This window comes from Pocillopora damicornis, chromosome 2, assembly GCF_964200805.1.
Source record: "Pocillopora damicornis chromosome 2, jaPocDami1.2, whole genome shotgun sequence".
Classification (NCBI taxonomy): domain Eukaryota; kingdom Metazoa; phylum Cnidaria; class Anthozoa; order Scleractinia; family Pocilloporidae; genus Pocillopora; species Pocillopora damicornis.
In genome coordinates, this window is record NC_142671.1 from 712,238 (window position 1) to 731,208 (window position 18,971).

The 18,971-nt window shown below is 37.8% G+C and overlaps 1 protein-coding gene across 1 annotated transcript; it reads left to right on the forward strand.

Moving 5' to 3' along the window:
• Nucleotides 1–411: 411 nt before the first annotated feature.
• On the forward strand, nt 412–17,897 carry LOC113679860 (uncharacterized). Its single transcript, XM_027196834.2, has 21 exons — nt 412–1,107; nt 2,643–2,741; nt 3,317–3,420; nt 4,086–4,178; nt 4,984–5,230; nt 5,773–5,893; nt 6,535–6,674; nt 6,836–7,063; nt 7,729–8,024; nt 8,574–8,643; nt 9,254–9,324; nt 10,186–10,314; nt 10,812–10,940; nt 12,093–12,221; nt 12,438–12,572; nt 13,318–13,452; nt 13,829–13,966; nt 14,724–14,852; nt 15,238–15,439; nt 16,219–16,259; nt 16,441–17,897. The coding sequence occupies exons 1-21, from the start codon at nt 986–988 to the stop codon at nt 17,151–17,153; spliced, it is 3,471 nt and encodes a 1,156-aa protein (XP_027052635.2). The 5' UTR covers nt 412–985; the 3' UTR covers nt 17,154–17,897.
• The last annotated feature ends 1,074 nt before the right edge of the window (nt 17,898–18,971 follow it).

Sequence of the window (18,971 nt, forward strand, 5' to 3'; positions counted from 1 at the left end):
ATTGGCCGAGCTGAAACAAATGAATACCGTGCATTTTAATTAAAGAGGTTTATAAAAGTTACGGCGAACCTCTAAAATTCAGAATTACCATTATTATTATTAGTATTAGTATTATTCTTGTTATTATTATTATTATTATTATTATTATTATTGTTATCATTGTTATTATTGTTATTATTATTGTAACTTCCCTTCCCGTGCTCCCTACATGTCACGCACTATGGCATACGACCGTCATTTCCTATTGGGGTCCGGTCAATTGTTATTATTATTGAGGCATTATACTTTAGAGCGTCACCCCTGGTAACATGGCATTGTGCCGAATAATATCCTCAATTTAATGATTAAAAAAAAAAAACAGCTTTTAGGTGCTCCTCAACCTACCTTCCCATAACTTCCCCATCCCCCCCCCCCCCCCATTCCTACCACTACCTAACAGGCAAAGTTTCAGAACGAGAGACATCCTTTATTTAAGTGGATCACATCCCGATGGTGCAAGCAAGAAAAGAAGGCTCGCTGTTTACAACGCTCAGACCACAGAATTTAAATCATATTGCATTGTAACGTCAAGGGAATTTTTAGAAGTTGTGGTTGTTACCGGCATTATGCTTGATGCTCTGACGATGGCATTGTCACATTATTTACAAAATTATGCCTGTCACACGAAACCACCACAGGAGGTTCTTGACTTATATCGAAAAAACCGTATGCAATGAAACTGAATACGAGCTCTAGAATAATTGATAGCAAAAGTGTCTTGGACGCTTACATCGAACGAACAGAGATTGAAGAGCAAAGGACGAGACACAACTGAGAGAAAGATGTTTATGACGATTACGCGTTACATTGATTATATATAGCACTTGTCATCTACTGTTGTAAACTGATCCTATTCAATAGTTACCACATACAGGCGATTGGGCAATCGTGCTTTCTGCGAACCTGTGCAAAACTTCCGCACAGAATTAGTTATTTCACTACTGAAATGGGCGTTTCTATGTCTTGGGCCTGTACGTTTGGAGTAACTATCATTTATCTTGGTTTCGTCGGCCTAACAGAAGGGTCCTTGGTTGCGAATGGCGAGAACGTTTGCTCAAGATCTCAGAGGTAAGCTTAGGTCATTTCGATAACTTCGCCTTGTGAGAGTATCTCGGGCAGAGGTTTGATGCACCCCAGTCATAAAATGAGCTTTTGTTGGTTATGGCTCAGAAAAAACTTCTCCATCTTTACTTTACATGCATGGATATTGGTCCATGGACGTTATCTGTTCCAAGATGCAAACTGTTTTCTAATAGCAAAGCTAGAGCAGAACTGTGAGCTTTGAGGAACAGATAATATCCAAGTACAAATAAACAAGCATTTTTTCGTGCCAAATAAAGACTCTTGTGTTTAATATCCTTAAATAGTTTGCAATGCACATGAAAAAATGTTTATGAACAGCTTACTGTTTGCTGTGTGGGACATTTTCTTTTGAGTGTTTTTTTGTTACAACTTAATGAACATTTCCCTTCTGTGACAACCATAAAATGTTCCTTCATCTTTAATTTAATTCTACATGAAGACTTATCATAGCAGAGTTAAGGTTTGAAAATTGTGGGATACAGCTATTTCAATTTACGTTGTTTAGCTTCAAGGGTGCGGGACGAGACCGAAAGGCGGTATGGGTAGATTAGAATTAATTTTAGGCTTTCAGGGTTGTTGGCAGGAGATGGACATGGAGGCTGAAAATACAATTAGTATTGCCTTGCGCGTCTTAACAAAGAGCAACAAGAACAGATATGACTCCTATTAAGATCCCATATTCCCCTTCGGTCTTGTCTTGTAGGCTTGAGGCTTTGATCCGACAACGTAAATTGAAATAGCTGTATCACCTGAGTGATATCCTTGGATATCCCTTAGTTTCAGTGATGGAATATTTTGTCACATGATGCATTTAAGTCAATCAAGCAAAAATATTTGATGGATCATAAATAGTGTTATCATCTGGGCAAGAGATCTTAAAGTCCTGGGGAACTGTTGTTAGTAGTAGTGACTGACTTTTTAACAACATGAGGGGAAAATCTTAGGAGATTAATGATGATCACAAGACTACTCTCCTTCAAATATGAAACAATGCAATCAACAGTTATTTTTAGGTTCAAACCATTTTCTTATATCAATAATTCAAATTGTTTCAAGTGATGTGATTTATGCCATCAGTGGTGTGATCATGAAGCAAAACTAATAAAATAATGTAATTTTGTGATGCCACTCTCCCAGCCAGCCCTCATTGTTATGTAATATTTGGAAATAAGTTCAGAGGAAATACTCCTTTTACAGAAAACTTAAGCCATGGCACATTATAGTATTGAAGGTCATACACCATGGACCAATTACCAAATGGAAATTGACTGTTAAACTTCATGCTCCATCACTTAATCCACTGCTCAGTTACTTATGCCCACCTGTAAACTTCAAGGAAACCCTGATTGAAAGGAGCCATTCTTTTTCAGAACTGACTAAAAATGAACAAACTAACAGCTCAAAGAGTTTCTTTTTTGGTGGTTCTATTATATGGTGCTATCTGTTGAAATTATGAGTGCAAACACAGCATAAATATTTTTCCTAATTACTAAGGTATGGAGTATATTTTCTGTTGACAGTTTCATACAGACGTACCAGCAATCCTTTCAAATGAGCTGGAAGAAAAAGTCATCCACTAGCTGTGGATGGTTTGGCTGGAAAAGATGCACGGTGTACAGGTGAATAAGTGCCATTATCAGTTTTAACAAAATCCTCTGCTACTAGATATTCAGATCTGAGCTGCTGTTGGTTACACTGTAAATTTCTTACATTTAGCTCTAACTAAAGCTACTCTGACTTAATCGATGATTGCCACGGAATGAAAAATGGTATGAAATAGGTATAGGTCACATTATTTAACTATCATTTTGGAGAAAATCAGGGAAATTAAATTAAAATTTCTCTTATTTAATACCAGTTGTGAAAAACCTGCATATTTGTGTGTTCAGTGTGTCAATGATGTTTCGATAAAATTCTATGTCCTTTGGAAAAGGAATTTAAATTTTATGCACATCAGGAGATGTTGGCTAATTTATGCCAAATTCTATTGAGAGGAAGCAGAATATATATTTCCCCTCATTTCTCTTATCATCCATTACATGATTAAGTGCCCTAGCATGTTTTTTGTAAAGCTATCATTCTTAAAAAAATGAGTGGAAATTAACCACAGTGATATGAGAGGGCTTGTTTTATCTGAGAATTTGTATTTTTTTTTGCAAGAGAATTTAATTTTCAATATTTTTTCACTATTCAGAACGTTATATGGGGTGTCTTATAGAACACTTACTCGCCAAGCTTTTAAACCTGTATATTTCTGTTGTCTTGGTTGGAGACAGGAAGGGAATGGTTGTCCAGTTGGTAAGTCAGAGTCCTTTGTTAATACATAATAAGTGTGTGAAAATTTATGTTTTTAGAAAGTTAACAGTTGATACTAATATTAACAAAAATAATTTTTAAATAATTGTGGGAGTTAAGAAGACTACTGGACGTTCCATGAAGTGGCTCTTCTTGTCCAGTTGAATTCAAATTTGGAATGTTGGTTGTGGTGGAGGGGGAGAAAACCAAATGACCTACTATATATATATAGGAAAACCCTTGAAGCAAGGATGAGAACCACTGCACCATCCCCAATCCCCTTTTAGTGCAGAATGTACTCGTACTGACTAAATAGAGATTTGTCATGAAAAATCCTAGGCAATCAGTTTCTTATGATCATCTGAACCTTAAGCAGGTAAATAAGATAGGGGTTTAGATTTTCCTTGCAAGGGAAATCAAGGTTTATGTGACTATGTCTATTTGTTGCATGCTTTCCCATAAAAATTTAATTTTTTGAATGATCACAAAGTTTCTGAACAAGTTTTTCCATATTACTTTGTTCATGCCTCAGGTTTATGTATACATCACTGTGGTCTCATTTTGCCACAATTTGTAAAAGCTGTTAAGTAAACTGTTTTTTTTGACCAAATTTGCCAAAACCAAATATTGAAAAGAGATTGTTAATCAAGTCATTTTATACATTGTAGCCATCTGTAAGGATCCTTGTGTTAATGGGACTTGCACTCAGCCGGACTCATGTTCATGTAATGCAGGTTATCATGGACTACTTTGTGATAGAGGTGAGTTTATGTTGGTCATTTTGAAGGTTAGTTGAAGTTTAATGACAAGCATCTCCTCTTGGCAGCCCCAGTGAACAACTTATATTTAGAACTTAATTTTACTGTCTCATTGTTTAGGTTACAGTCTCATTTATTTCCTGAATATCCAATTGAGTGTGTTACTTGGCATCTTCTGCTGTTTGATTGTATCTATCTCATGAGCACTAGTTGAAATCTGTATCAACTTTTTTCACTACTGAGACTGTTCCAGTGAGATTTATCAGTTACCAAGTGTGAACACTGTTGAACACTTAAAGTTAACATAGAAATCCCACTTCAATAAGAAAACCAAATGTCTGCAAGCAGACTATTTGGCTATTTACTTAGTACTACTTGTGACAATTAAGAAATGGTTAGTATGCAGCATCAACCACTTTTGCCTTGATGCACTGAGGAGCTTGCTAAGAAGAGTAAGAGTTGCACAAGGCACTAGCCAAGTGTGACCCTTAGCTTCTTGAGTGCTTAGCAAACCTCCTGAGTGCATCCATGACTTGATGGTTGCACGCTGCAATTGCTAACAATTTCTTTTATAACATTGAGACCACAGGTAAATGGATCAAGCATATTAGCCAATCAGAGTGCGTGCTTTAGTAAAGCTATGTTGTGATTTTCAATAAATGTAATGGTTGGAAGGGTAGAGATGTGGGCATCATCTATGCAAGATCTTAAATGTCCTGAATTTAAGTGTCACTTTCAGGGTAATTCTGGTGTTGGGTCGTTATTAAAAATCATTGATATATGATCTCTCCTGATCTAAATTTCTCAGAGTGCCCCTCTCACAAGTGGGGTCCTCACTGCCGACATGACTGTAAGTGCAGGAATGGAGCCAAATGTGATTCACACACAGGTCAGTGTGCCTGCACTCCTGGTTGGAAGGGTCAGCAGTGTGAGCAGTCATGTGACCAAGGTTTCTATGGTGATAAATGTCAGCAGAAATGTGATTGTTTGAATGGTGGAACTTGTGAACCTGTCACAGGAGATTGTACTTGTGCAGCAGGCTTCCAAGGTACAAGGTGTGTTTAATACAGTATGGTTTGTTATCATTCTTATCAGCATCAAGTTTCTAGTGTGTCAATAGAATAGTATCAGTTCTATGGAATAGATTCAAGCAACTTGGTCTACACTGATGCTGACAACTTGTTTGTCAATCTATTAAACATGTCCATCCACCCAATTTTTTTCAGGCCAGTCTACTTTTTCTTCCCAGTTTTTCTTAGTTTTTGTCTTCCTTTAATGGTTTTATTAGTTAATTAGAACAGTAGAGGTTTCTCTGATTTATAGAAACCTTTTTGATGGTCAAGGAAAAGGTGAAACTGCTGACTCATCTGCTTAAATGATATGATTCACATTCTTTTTTTATTTTTTGCAGTTTTGTAATTCATATTTCATAGAAATCTGGAAGAAAATTAGAAATTAGTTAAATTAAGCAACTGATTGCTAGTTAAATGTCAGAATTTGGGAGTTAAGGCATCTTGATGTATGCACTTTAAAAATTAATGACATATAATATTATAGGCTGAGGCCTTGTTAAGGAAATATCATTTTACCCCTATAGATGTAATCTTCATTGTAATGAAGGATGGTATGGAAAAAATTGTGCACAAAAGTGCACCTGTCTCAATGGAGGTAGATGTGATCACATTACTGGCAAGTGTAACTGTACTGCTGGATGGCAGGTAACTAATAAGCATGTAAGGTGCAATTAAGAACTGGATTGTCAGGTTATGCTATTTTAAAATTTGGATTGGAGCAGTAACCATAGAATGCCAGCCATTTTCCCATAGCTTAACAAGAGAGTGATCACTCGACATGCATAATTTGTGAAACACAAAGTTTATGCAAGTTGCAAAATGTTCTGTGTGTGTGTTTTGAAATTAATTATGCCAGCTCCCTAAGTTGTGAATTGCATTTTGGTCACTAACTTTGTAACAAAAGTTGCTGATTGCATGACCTGTGTTAATGTCTGGTAAGGGGTGAAACCTCTTCTAATTGAATTTAGAAACATTTTCCACACTGGGTGCTTATTTTTTGTATTTCCTCATATCCAGTGCATGCTCTCATAGTAATATGATAAGGTTTAATCATTATTTTTCTTCCAATTTTTCATAACTGCTTAAATAATTTATTTGTGGTTAAATTCAATATGGAACTATCATCAATTTTAGGTAAAACATCAATAATGGAACCCTTTGGTTGTGTAACAAGCAGGTCCTGTAGATCCCCATTTTGATTGAATTAGTTTCACATGAGATGAAAAAATCCTAAAATTTATGAATAAGACCTTTCTATAATTGAGGATTCTAACTTCTCATTTAAGGGTGATTTGTGTGGTTCAAAATGCCCAAATGGTAAATATGGATATAATTGTTCCCAAACGTGCATTAACTGTTTGAATGGTGCAGTCTGTGATCATGTGAATGGAAGTTGTACTTGTGCTCCGGGATATCAAGGACATAGGCAAGTAGCTTTTTTATAGTCATTATCATTAGTTTTCTTTTTATAGTTATATCATTGTACAGGAATGCCAGCCTTTGTAAATCTGAAATTTGTTTTCCATGAAGGCAAAATTCATTTATAATTTTGGATTTTTTAAATTTAAATTGTTCTTTTCTTTTCAGATGTGGAGATATGTGTCCTTCTGGAAGTTATGGAAGTTTCTGTGTAGAAGAGTGTCGCTGTAAGAATGGCACTTGCTCTCCTGTGGATGGTTCATGTAATTGCACAGTGGGGTACACAGGGGTATACTGCGACCAGCCTTGCTCTGCAGGCTCAGCGGGTCAGGACTGTACCAAGCACTGTAACTGTACAATACATGGAACCTGTAATCAGTTCACTGGGATATGTCAGTGAGTATTTCATTAAATGTGAAAGTACTGGTGCAATAAGTAATTGTAGTGGCTGTAGAAATGGAACATATCGGGTAGGGCTCATGTCACATTTGTGGCAAGTTAAAACATAACATTTAACTGTCTCTCTTTTTGTTAACTTTTGTCAACAAGCAAAGTGCTCAATATTTTCTTAGCAGAAATTATGCCCACTATCTTTTTTTCATGGCAGTGGAAGGCTGGGTAGAGAAAGAAATTTGTACCAAAGGGGATGGTTGATGGTAAAAAAAAAAGGAGAGGGGTGGGGGTTAGGGAGTGAAGATCTTTTCACCTTTCCCTGCCCCCCTCCCCTCTGACTCCATCTCCAAATCTAACATAGCTGGTTGAATAAATGATTGCAAGCTTCTTAACATGAACTCACCCTTGTAAGATGCCTGCACTGCAGATATAGTACATGTTCTCAAAAATTTGAAAGTTTCTATGTATTCTTAATGGAATAGTATTGAAATGCCCAAAAGCAAATATTTTCACATCTCTGCTATCAATAGCAATGTTTGTAGCAGTGTTTCCAAATGTAAACTTTGAGGTGAGAAAGATAATTTGTACATGTGGGGAAATTTTTGTTGGGTATCTTGACTGACGTGATCTGCTCATGTTATAATTTATCATAATTTGTATTTTTCAAGATGTCAACCTGGTTTTCAAGGGGCACACTGTGAAAATGAGTGTAGTCCAGGATTTTTTGGACCTCAGTGTAAAGGGAAATGCCAATGTCTTAACAATGCAACTTGTGACAAAAAAGATGGCACCTGTGATTGTCTGCTAGGATGGATAGGTGTCCGCTGTGACAACCCATGCCCAGCTGGTTACTATGGCAAGAACTGTCAATCAAAATGTGGGTGTCAAAATGGAGGGTCATGTGACTCAGTGGATGGCAAGTGTACTTGTGTGAATGAATGGCAAGGGGAAAGTTGTGATATCTGTAAGTGACAGACTTGCGACAGTTTAGCTGCTCTAGTGTACCAGGATTATCAAAGCTAAAAATTAGACACCATCCTCAGAGTGGTGGAACAAAATTGGAATTCCTTGTTGAATGTGTGACTTGATTTTAAACACTTGTGATAGAGAGTGCTCTTTTGACTTTTTTCAAGTACAATGAGAGAGTTTGTGGCTGTATTACTGCTTTGGCACCAAAAGCAAATTAAGGCATATGTTTAATGGATTTCTCAAATTTTTTATTTTGTTTATAGCTTGCGAGGAGGCCCTCGTTATTAGCACTACAAGACACCCGTTTCTCGGAGAGATTTGTCGGGGGTGTAGGCATTATCAATAAATGATGGTTAAGACCCTGGCAGACCTCTCCTGCGAGTGAAGAAAAGCTTGTGCTCAAGCGCTTAGCTTAATATCTCGCTGACTATTGTGTTTATGATTGTGAGGCTTACAAATCTCCCAAAACCAAAGAACTTTTTCAGAAAAAACTGGAGAAATCTATCTAAATCTCTGAACAATCAATTTTGTTGTTGTGTTCTAGTGTGCGGAAACTGGACCTTTGGTGTCAATTGTAAAAATTCGTGTCTTTGCAATCAAACACAAACTGAAAGGTAAGTGAAGTTTAATATCACAATTATCCAAAGTTAACATTAGTTAATAGAAATTACATTGTAATCTTATGTTGAGATTTTTTTCGCCAGAAATAAGCACAGTGGAACCCCGCCTTACGGCCCCTTCGGTAATACGGTCACCATGTTATTACGAACCACTTTTTCATATCCTAGGAGAGCGACCATATGTTTTCTTTTATAAAAAAAGCCTTGCTTGTGCAGTCACCCGTTAAAAAGGCCAACGGCCATATTTTAAAATCCTAAACGGTAGAATCCTTTATAATTTCTCCGGTCATCAGCGTTGAATTTAGACAACCAAGATGCCTGTCACTTGGAGATTTCACTTATCCCTGTCATTTACTAAGCAAACAGCTGATTCATTTAGAAGGAAGCATCACTCCTCCATGTTTTCATTACAAACATGATAGAAAAGGTAAATCGTAACGCTAAGGTCCCTCCAGCGTGACAACTTGCTAAGCAATTCAGAAATATGATCCTGCCCCGTTTATACGGCCACCTCGTTTATATGGCCAATCAGTTTTGGCCCCTCCGTGACCGTATTAACAGGGTCTCACCAAATAGTCATTACATATTGTACTTTTTTTTACAGATGTCACAGGATTAACGGCAAGTGTTTATGTAAGAATGGGTTCACTGGCCTCTATTGTAGTGAGCAGATAAGTAAGTTCTTTTGTTGTTTTGTAGGTTACATACGAGTTTGACGTAATTATTAATTCCCAAACAGTATTGCATTCTCTAGGCACAAACTGGTGTCCAAAATAAGCAAGAAAAGACACATTGCCGTCTTTCGCTGACGACTTGGCTCTTAAAACCTTTCTTTTGTTGTCGGAAACTTGAAAACATAGATAATGTTACTTTAAAATGAGGGGAAAGCATGTGCATTGAAATTTTCCATAGCTGTGTCACAAGTGAAATTGAAGTGTCTTTTTTTTTTTTATAATGTCTGGTGTTAGGGTAGCTGGTTCAAAGGACTTCTAGTTGCTTGATCACGCCACCGAACCTTCAATAAGTCCTAACAGCAAAGGCATTCTGGCCTGTCGGCTGATTGAGTATTCATAATGGTAATGGGACTGAATGGAGTCCGATTCGGTCTGTAACCATACGAGTGATAACGTCCGATTTATTTATCACGAGTATGATAACAGACCGAATTGAACGACACGAAGTCTTATGACCAGTTAACCATAAGAATCACAATTTCCGAGAAAAGAAGAATATCCAAGTTATGAAATGAAGGGAAAACTTGCATTAAAAGACAATTTAGGAGTCTGTACACTGTTTCTATGGTGATTGAAATCAAGGTTTTATCGGATGATTTTAACTACAACTTTCACTGTGATTGGTTGATTTGAACTACCTCTTTGAATGTGATTGGCTTACTGAAGTGTCTGATAACAACTCGGCAAGTGAATAAGTGGAAAACAGAAGTTTTTTAAACCAATCACAATCGAAGGAATTTTAATTTTTATGATTAATTATATTTATCAAGGAACTAACTGATGTCGGTTGTTGTCTTTTTAGAGTGTAGTGTTGGATATTATGGTAACAAATGCGACAAGAAGTGCAACTGTAACCGTAATGCCTCATGTGATATCATTACTGGCTCCTGTGATTGTCCTGCGGGTTTCATGCTGCCAAACTGCTATAAAGGTAAGATCATAACTAGTTGTTCTTGAGAACAGCTATTACGATGATGTATCACATGGCTTCTTAAAACTAAACTGAACTGAACTGAACCTTACCCTGTTCTGATTGGAAATCTCAGGCTTTCTAATTAGTCTATTTGTGAGTTCTCGTTGGATTATGAGTCCCGTTTCTTTCAAACAATTTCACATTGCAGCTCTTTTAAAGTATAGTAAACTAAACATTTTATTCGAGGTGGGAAGTGGGAAGCAAGATCCACCACAACTAGGGAAACACAGGTGTGCAAACACTTTCCCATCATTAAATTTGCTTCTGGTCTCCTATAGTTCAGTGACAGAGCATCCAAAGTACTTCTACTCCAAAGACCATAGGTTTGATTCTTGTTGTCATTGTTAGGAGCAGTCATAATTTTTCCCTTTCCCAATTATGTTTTTGCCACATTGTAAAAAGTGGAACGAATGATTTCGGTCGATGTTGTCACTGCTGTTGCTTGCTTTCTACAGAATGTCCATCAGGAAGCTTTGGAATCAACTGTCGGGAGACTTGTAAATGTCAGAATGGTGCTTCATGTAATCCAGTGGATGGTACCTGCGGCTGCATGGCTGGTTGGCAGGGCACCTTTTGTGAGCAAGGTGAAGCAACTAGTCTGATACTTGTGGTTTTTTTTTTGGTTTTTTTTGTTTTTTTTTTAAGATGCAGGGTCTATTTTAGCGAGTGTAACTGACAAAGTTGAACGAGATATTTTTTACGTTTCAGTGTTAACTATTTGACATCAGGGATGTGATAAAATCGACCTAAATCATAGCACAAAATTATAAAAACCCCTGCGTATTTGAATGAATGGTAAAGTTAAATTAATATGTTGAATTTACATGTGACGCGTTTTTATGTACAGTGGTCTTTCTGGGACACCGTCAGACAGACAATAGACAAACAGACTCAGAAAATTTATCAACTCCGCTGACAATGCAAATTGGCCACCGTAGAGAGTTTCTAAAAGTGACGTTCTTCAAGCCCTTCGTCAGAGCAAATAGAGGAATTATAGTTTGTGTGTGGTTTATATACAGAGATATAGAGCTTTGCTATTGTTGGGAACATGCTAACGAGAATAAATAAGGTGAATGAAAAGCATTCATCGATACGGTTTGGAGTAAGAGTACCGATTTCAGAGATAACTTAAGTTTTTGTTCCAGAGTTTGGCAGCTTTCCGAACTGCCAGCCTAGATGTAGGGAAAGGCCGCAGATTTCCATATGTTGCTTATAATTAAAGTGTCTGGCGACTGGTTTGGAAGCATGGATCTTTGTCATTCCTTAGAGAGACATACAGAGACACACAGACACGAACAGACAAACAGACAGACAGCAGACAGATACAAAAAAGACAAGCAGACAGACAGATAGACGAACAGATAGGCAGACAGACAGCAGACAGGTGGACATACAGACAGATAGACTGATAGAGAAATAGACAAACAGGCAGACAGATAGACAGACAGATGTACAAACAAACAGGCAGACAGATAGACAGACAGATGTACAAACAGACAGGCAGACAGATAGACAGACAGAGGAAAAACAGACAAGCAGACAGACAGATGGACAAACAGACAGGCAGACAGATAGACAAACAGACAGGCAGGCAGGCAAAGAGAAGAACAGACAGACTGACAAACGAACTTTTGGAAACCTCAGACGTTCCCTAAACCCTTCAGTAGTATGGCAGTATGTTGTTCATAGCTGATATTACTATGTCAGCCTCATGGATTAATGGTTTGTTTTTACAGGCTGTCCTGATGGATGGTACGGTCCAGGGTGTAACAGCAGCTGTGACTGTTTACACGACTCGTCATGTCATCATGTCACTGGAAAATGTACCTGCAATGCAGGATGGAAGGGAGTCAAATGTAACCAATGTAAGTGGACGAGTATGCATGATACCCAGCCTTTAGGCTAGATAAAAAAGATAAAAAAGCATTATATTCCAAGAAACATCGCTGAATAAGTGATCATCATAAAATGTTTTGAATTTGCCTTAGATACTCTTTATGCTTTGTTTTGTTTTCATTTTTTCTATCTATCTTTGATCAAGTGGCTTTTTTGAAGATTATACAGGATAAAATATCTTTCAGCATGTAACAGTGGATTTTATGGACTTGGCTGCCAGTCAATGTGCCAGTGCTATGAAGACAATACTATATCATGTGACCCTATCGATGGACGTTGCTTCTGTGAGCCTGGATGGTCTGGGAAAGAGTGCACGCTATGTACGTATTTATTCACAAGGGTTAGAGTCTGAGGAACGAAATAGAGGTTTAACCTCCATGAGTGACCAAGACAGAATTTCTCCTTACAAGGTCAATACAATATCAACCAGACAAGTGATGAGAGTAAAGAAAAATATCAACAAGAGAATTTTTAGTCGATCCAAAACCAAATTCTCAGACTTAAAATCATAACAATTGTATGGATGACAGTAAGGACAATTATTAAAGAGATCCTACGAGAAAAAGGATGAAGGGATTTGGCTTTCATGTTTAGAGCAATTTTCAATTGAGTGTTGAAAGTTATACGGGATTGCTCTAGTTTGCATTACTTTGTTCTGTCATTGGGCTAGAAAACTCGTGCCAATCTCGTAACCAATCAGATGCAAAACTAACACCGTGTCACGTCTTGGTCACTCGCGTTTTCCCGCGCCTTAAGCAGTTTGGTTGGTTTTATTTTGAGCTCTCATTGGCTCCTAAAGGTATTTCTCGATCATTTGATTGGCTGCTGTGATAACTTTGGTTTTGGTTTTACGCTACTCAATCTAGAAGTGCTGTAGTGACGATGCTATAGAACAATAATTATTTTGGTAGAGTCAGTATACATGCTGGAAGTTTCTGTTCCTAATTATTTTTTTAACCACTAGCGTTTTTTTCCAAAGAAAAATATTTGCCAAAAGGTCTTAAAATTAACCGTGGGACGTTCTTCGCTAAGGTAAACGAGATGATAATTTTTTCCCTCTGCCAGTTTGTCCTAGAGGAAAGTTTGGTGCAAATTGTTTACAAGACTGCAAGTGCGTGAAGGAGTCCACAGAGAATTGTGATCACGTGACTGGAGCATGCACCTGTCTGGAGGGTTGGACAGGAGATATATGTGATAAAAGTAAGAATATCACGTGCACAGTGTGAGGTCAGGTATAGTTAGCTAGAGGGTTCATTTGACAGAAATAATCTTAAAAGATGTGCGTAAGTCTAATTAACGACTAGACACGAAAGTGTAGGGGGCTAGTGATGGATGTTTACTAAGCCGCGAAGAGATGAATTGTTTTTTTTTATATTATTTATTAATACAGTGAGATAATATTGCACAAAAAGATGATTTCAACTCATTAATTCCTGCAAAAATTACAATATTTTCGGCGTATATCCCAGAAATTAGACAGTTAGAAGAATTGCTAAAAAGACCTTAGGAGTGAAAGGTTTAAGGAACCAGACACGGATTATACTTTGCTAGTTGTCGACATAAGTTTTTCTTTTAGCTTGTTCGGCAGGTTACTATGGTTACAAGTGCAAGAAAGAATGTGAATGCAGAATGCCTAATATGGACAAAGAATGTGATTATAGGAACGGAGAGTGTTATTGTGAACCAGGATTTACCAGTCAGTACTGCAATCAAAGTACGTCGTATAGACCGTTAGTGGTTTGACCTGTAAGACAGTTTTATGTTATTCTCATGGCTGTTACACCGTAACAGCCATGAGAATCTATCATGACCCGTACTTCCTGGTCCTTTCCCTTACAGTGCCAAGAAAAGGGTAATTCACAATAACTATTTTAAAATGTCTCCAAGGTCCAACTCCATGTTGGTGCAGTGCTCCTCTTTAATCCCTTTCCTGGAAAAAAAAACTTTCACATACCTCTGTAAACACATTATTTGTGAAGGTGACTTACCAGCTGTAGGTAAGCTGATAAAAATCAAAGATGTAAACAACTATGTTGTAGCTTTTTATAGGAAATCCCTGACTGTGCACATTCTGTTTTCTTTTGTTTACAAATCGTGACTGAAAGAATTAAAGGATAGTACCATTGGTAATCGGTTCATTGTTAATGGATTACCCTGGTTACCATTGTTTACTAGGCGCGGATTTGAGCCCCATCGAAGCCTGAATTTGATCAAGCCGCATCTTCATATTCAGTTTACCTGTGTTGATCAATGCGTGTCTTGCCACAACTCTTTTAGTTATTTGTATGATAAGAAAAACATCTTTATTATTAACTGAGTTGCTAACTGGCCATCAAAAGGCTGGCTGACGTTTCGAGCGTTAGCTCTTCGTCAGAGCGAGTGTATGTCGATTCCTAGGCGAATGTTTTTGGTCCACGCATGTGACAAGTTTTTAGCACTGACCTCAATTTCCTTCTTTTATTGATTGATAGCCTGTCCTGAAGGTTACTACGGATTTAATTGCGAGGACAAATGTCTTTGCGAGAATAATTCGACTTGCAATAACGAAGTTGGTTATTGTCACTGTTTGACGGGATTTCAAGGAAAGTTCTGTGAAGAAGGTACTTCAAAATATTAAGAGCCTCTTTACTCGACCTAGGGTTACTTTTACTTGAATTGAGTCACCGCTCATGGTAACCTTTTTGCAGTATGTTGTTACAGTAGTCAAGCCGGGTCAAGCCCAGGACAACCTTTCAAGCTGGGTAACCCAACGTTGTGGAGACCTGGCTTGTCGTGGCCAATGGGGTACAATTTTATTAAAAGCTATCCTGGAAGTGCACTTTCACTTCCATAACCATGTTTGTATTGCATTTCTTCTATGTTATTTTGCAGTTGTGTATTTTTCCTTTTTCGTAATTGTGTAGGAGCCTAAATCAGACCTAGAGGAGCTTGAGTCTTAGAAAGAGAGAAGCGCTTACTTCTTTCTTTGGTGATTTCTTATTTCAGTTGTTCCCACGGAGAGCACTGTTGTCCCCAGTCCTGGTTTTAAAAACTCTTCCGGCTCTGGCCGGTCGACTGGCGATGATTCTCCATCTGTTGTGACGCCTGTGGTTATCGCTGTAGGGGTTGCCATGGTAGCAATTATTCTTATCATCGTATTGGTTTATTTGAGAAGGAAGCACGTGTTGATATCCAGAACAGGAAAAGGGTGAGGCACATGTTAACAAGGAAAAAAATATTTAAATGGTTCAATATTTCTGTTCATGAAAGCCTTGACCGTTGTGGTTTAAATCTTTTGCAAGGTGTTTCTGTGGCAATTATTTTATTTTATTTATTTTTTTTTTTTTTGCGTCCGAGGGTAATAAAGAAGTTAAATAATCTATCAATTCATGATATAGCCAGCAGCACCCTTGGGCGATATGAAGCAAATCCTGTTCTCTAATTGGCTACCCAAGAGAGCAAGCGCTTTGATCCAACGCAATAAAAAGTTTGTACTCGTTGGACAATTTTGACAGACAACTTTTATATGAAAAATGTGAAAAACAATGTGATATGGAAGCATGGAAGCGGTTTTGTTCCAGGTAAAACGAGACAAAAGAAGTTAGAGTCGTGACCAAGCAAGAACTGAATTAGCTTTTGTATATTCTTTTTTAAAATGTAAAGAAAACCTATCTTACCACTTTATTTTGCAATTTGTCAAATAAAAAACGATCACACACTACCATCACAGTTGGCTGTCTCTCTTAGCGCTCGAAAGTAAACCGGTCGTTCTTGATTCTGACGAGGGCGAAATCATTTTGCCGTATAAAAAAATCCTCCATTGATGAAGATTGTTCAGTCAAAATGGCTATATTAGCCTTGTTCTTCTTTTGCGTTTTTATGGACCACGACTTCGTCTCGAAGTTCACTAGTTTTCTCGTAATTTATTCACCTACTCAATCATAGTATTTATTTTTTCATTGATTTTCGTTTATTTGTTCCATATAGTTTGTCCATGAAGAAATTAATAAGATCTCCCAAAAGTTCAAGTAAGTAATCTCTTTCATATCACGTGGTTTAGTCTGTTCAGAGACTTTCTGTAGATCATCATCCAGAATGCGAGGGAAATCACTGAAAGCCGCGGGAACTAAAAAGCCATTCGTAGACTTCTTAGTTGAATGTGAAACCAAAATTTACTATTTTTCTTGTCTGTTTCCTCTTTTCTGATAGAAAACGTGGATGGAGTTGACGACGAAGAGAATCACGCGGAAGATCATGTGTCATTAAACCCCATATATGGTCATATGTCGAACCCAGATTCCACTCCTTCGGATGTGGTTCAATCCTCAGAAGACAGAGCGAAATCGATGACAATAAAATCTGTCAATAACCCCAACTATGAAAGTACCTTAACGTTAACAGCAGAATATGACAAAAGAGCCAGTAATCCAATCTACCAGACAGCCACAGAACTTGAACGGGACAATCCTTTATACGATACAAGTGCTGATATCAACCCGCTCTATGAAGCAGGCCCGTCGGGAAGTGTCAGCGGAGGGTCTGGGAGCTTGGCCGATATGAACCCCCTGTACCAGTCCGCTATCTCGTACCGCAGTCAGTGCGATTTTAATCCACTGTACGAGGGTTCATCTGATGTGAGCCCGCTGAATGAAGTTGCAGTGTCAGCAGCCGAAAAAAAGAATAGTAAAGCGCGCCACCGAGCTGATTCACGAACGAAAAAAGAGGATAAAGTTCCAATCATGGACGACGCGTCATCCTGTTGGCTAAAGGACGAAGAAGATGGACTGGGAGTTAGTAACAGAGGTGTTGATGTGACTTTTAACGAACTGTACGGTGGCGTCGAACAGAGTTCATCCTCCCCCATCGGAACTGAAGCCAACGTTCCACCTCTCCCCCCACGGCAACATGCCAAGCGATTGTGATACGTGTGGTCGATAGGCGAGAATTGTTATAAAGATAAATAGTAAAATGTAGAGAAATGCAGGGAAGTCAGAGGTACGAAGATTTAAAGGACCTGTTACACCTGAAGTGACTTTAAAACGTGTAACATCTTTCCATGTTATCCATATTTTATCCAGTAAACAAGTAGTGAAAATACTCAGTGTTATCATAACCTAACACCGAGTTCTCGTAACTAATTTACGAAGAAATGTTTAGCAGCTAAAAGGGAGAATTTACAATCAGATTTTGGGAGTTAAGGGTTAATTGTTATTTTGTGTCACCCAAACGTTCCGCATGACGTATTTTTATCAAAAGCGCTTCCTTTTCATACATCCGTTGGAAATTTTATTACAGAGCCGCCGCTATACAAATTTTAGAATTTTATGTTGAAAATACAAATGTTTGCTGATCTCTTGTTACAGCAAGTCTAATCATAGTTAGTAGAGGGGACCAGTCTCCCTCCATTAACTATGGTCTAATAGGCTGCAGGGACTTATTTCTTTACATCAAAATATCTTTACCGCTTTTCTCGAGATATAAATCAGACAAAAATCTTATGTTTGTCACTCAAACGGTTGAATTTATTTAATCTCAGAATTGAAAGGACTGAAAATATATCTAAAAACAAATTTAAACTTTTTATTGAAATAACAATAAAGCATTTTATACCTTTTATTGTTTTACATTCGATTACGACCCGAAATAAACGAAAACTCTTGCCAAAACAGCCTCGAAGTTTTTGATTTCAATTTTCTGCCTTTTTTTCTTATATGGCCTCAGACAGCGAAACCTCTACAATTAATTGTTCAATAGAACGAGCCTTCCGTGAGCTCAGACCAAGTGGGCGACTTGCACATTTTCCTCCTTTCCCTATCTCGCGGTCAGTTAACTGATATGTTAGAGTATGATGCCGTTGAATTTTTTTTTCCTAATAGAATGGGATTGTCTGTCTTAAGGCCTATTTACACGGCACGACTTTGTCGCATGCGACAAGCTTACGACAGGCCTACGACATGACTTAAGAGTCGTAAGCGAGTTGTAGGTTTGATTTACACGAAACAATTCGAGTCGTAAGCCTGTCGTAAGCTTGTCGCATGCGACAAAGTCGTACCGTGTAAATAGGCCCTTAGAGACCCAGGAACTTTTAGTTTCGATATGATCATTAATCCAATTATATCTCCATAACTTGATAGTCGGATTTCCGTTCTTTATTTTCAAGATCAGTCTTGAATTCAGACTTTCAATTTCATTATTGACCTAATCATCTTTTTAATTACTTACAGATAGAAAACTACTTCATTGAGAAGAATCCTGATAATGGACTGCTTTAGCGGTATGCGGAATTTGGTATTCTCATGGGGCGACTTTGGATTTGAGTTAAAAACAACAGCATAAGACCGAAATTATAAATTATAATAATGATAATAAATTGTATATACAAACGGAGTAGCTAATTGTAACTTCAAAGAAATGTGGAACGAAAATCGCTTTAAGAAAGGTCGTGTTAAGAGTATCTTAATGTTTTTAAGATTGCATGGTTGCATGTTTGCGTGATTTCCATCACTTTCAGTTTCAACAGTGTTGCCCAAGAGAGATGATTAATTTACGGATCGTGGCCTTGGAAAAGACTTCCTCTCAGGTGGTCAAAACGTCGATAATATAACGAGGGAAGCGGTTTCAAGTATTTTCGTGTTGATGCAGGACGAGTTAACGGCCTCCTGGGTTAAAACCACTTCACTAAAGTATTAATACTGAAGAACATTCGTTGGACGTGATTTTGCGAGGGATCAGGATTTAGT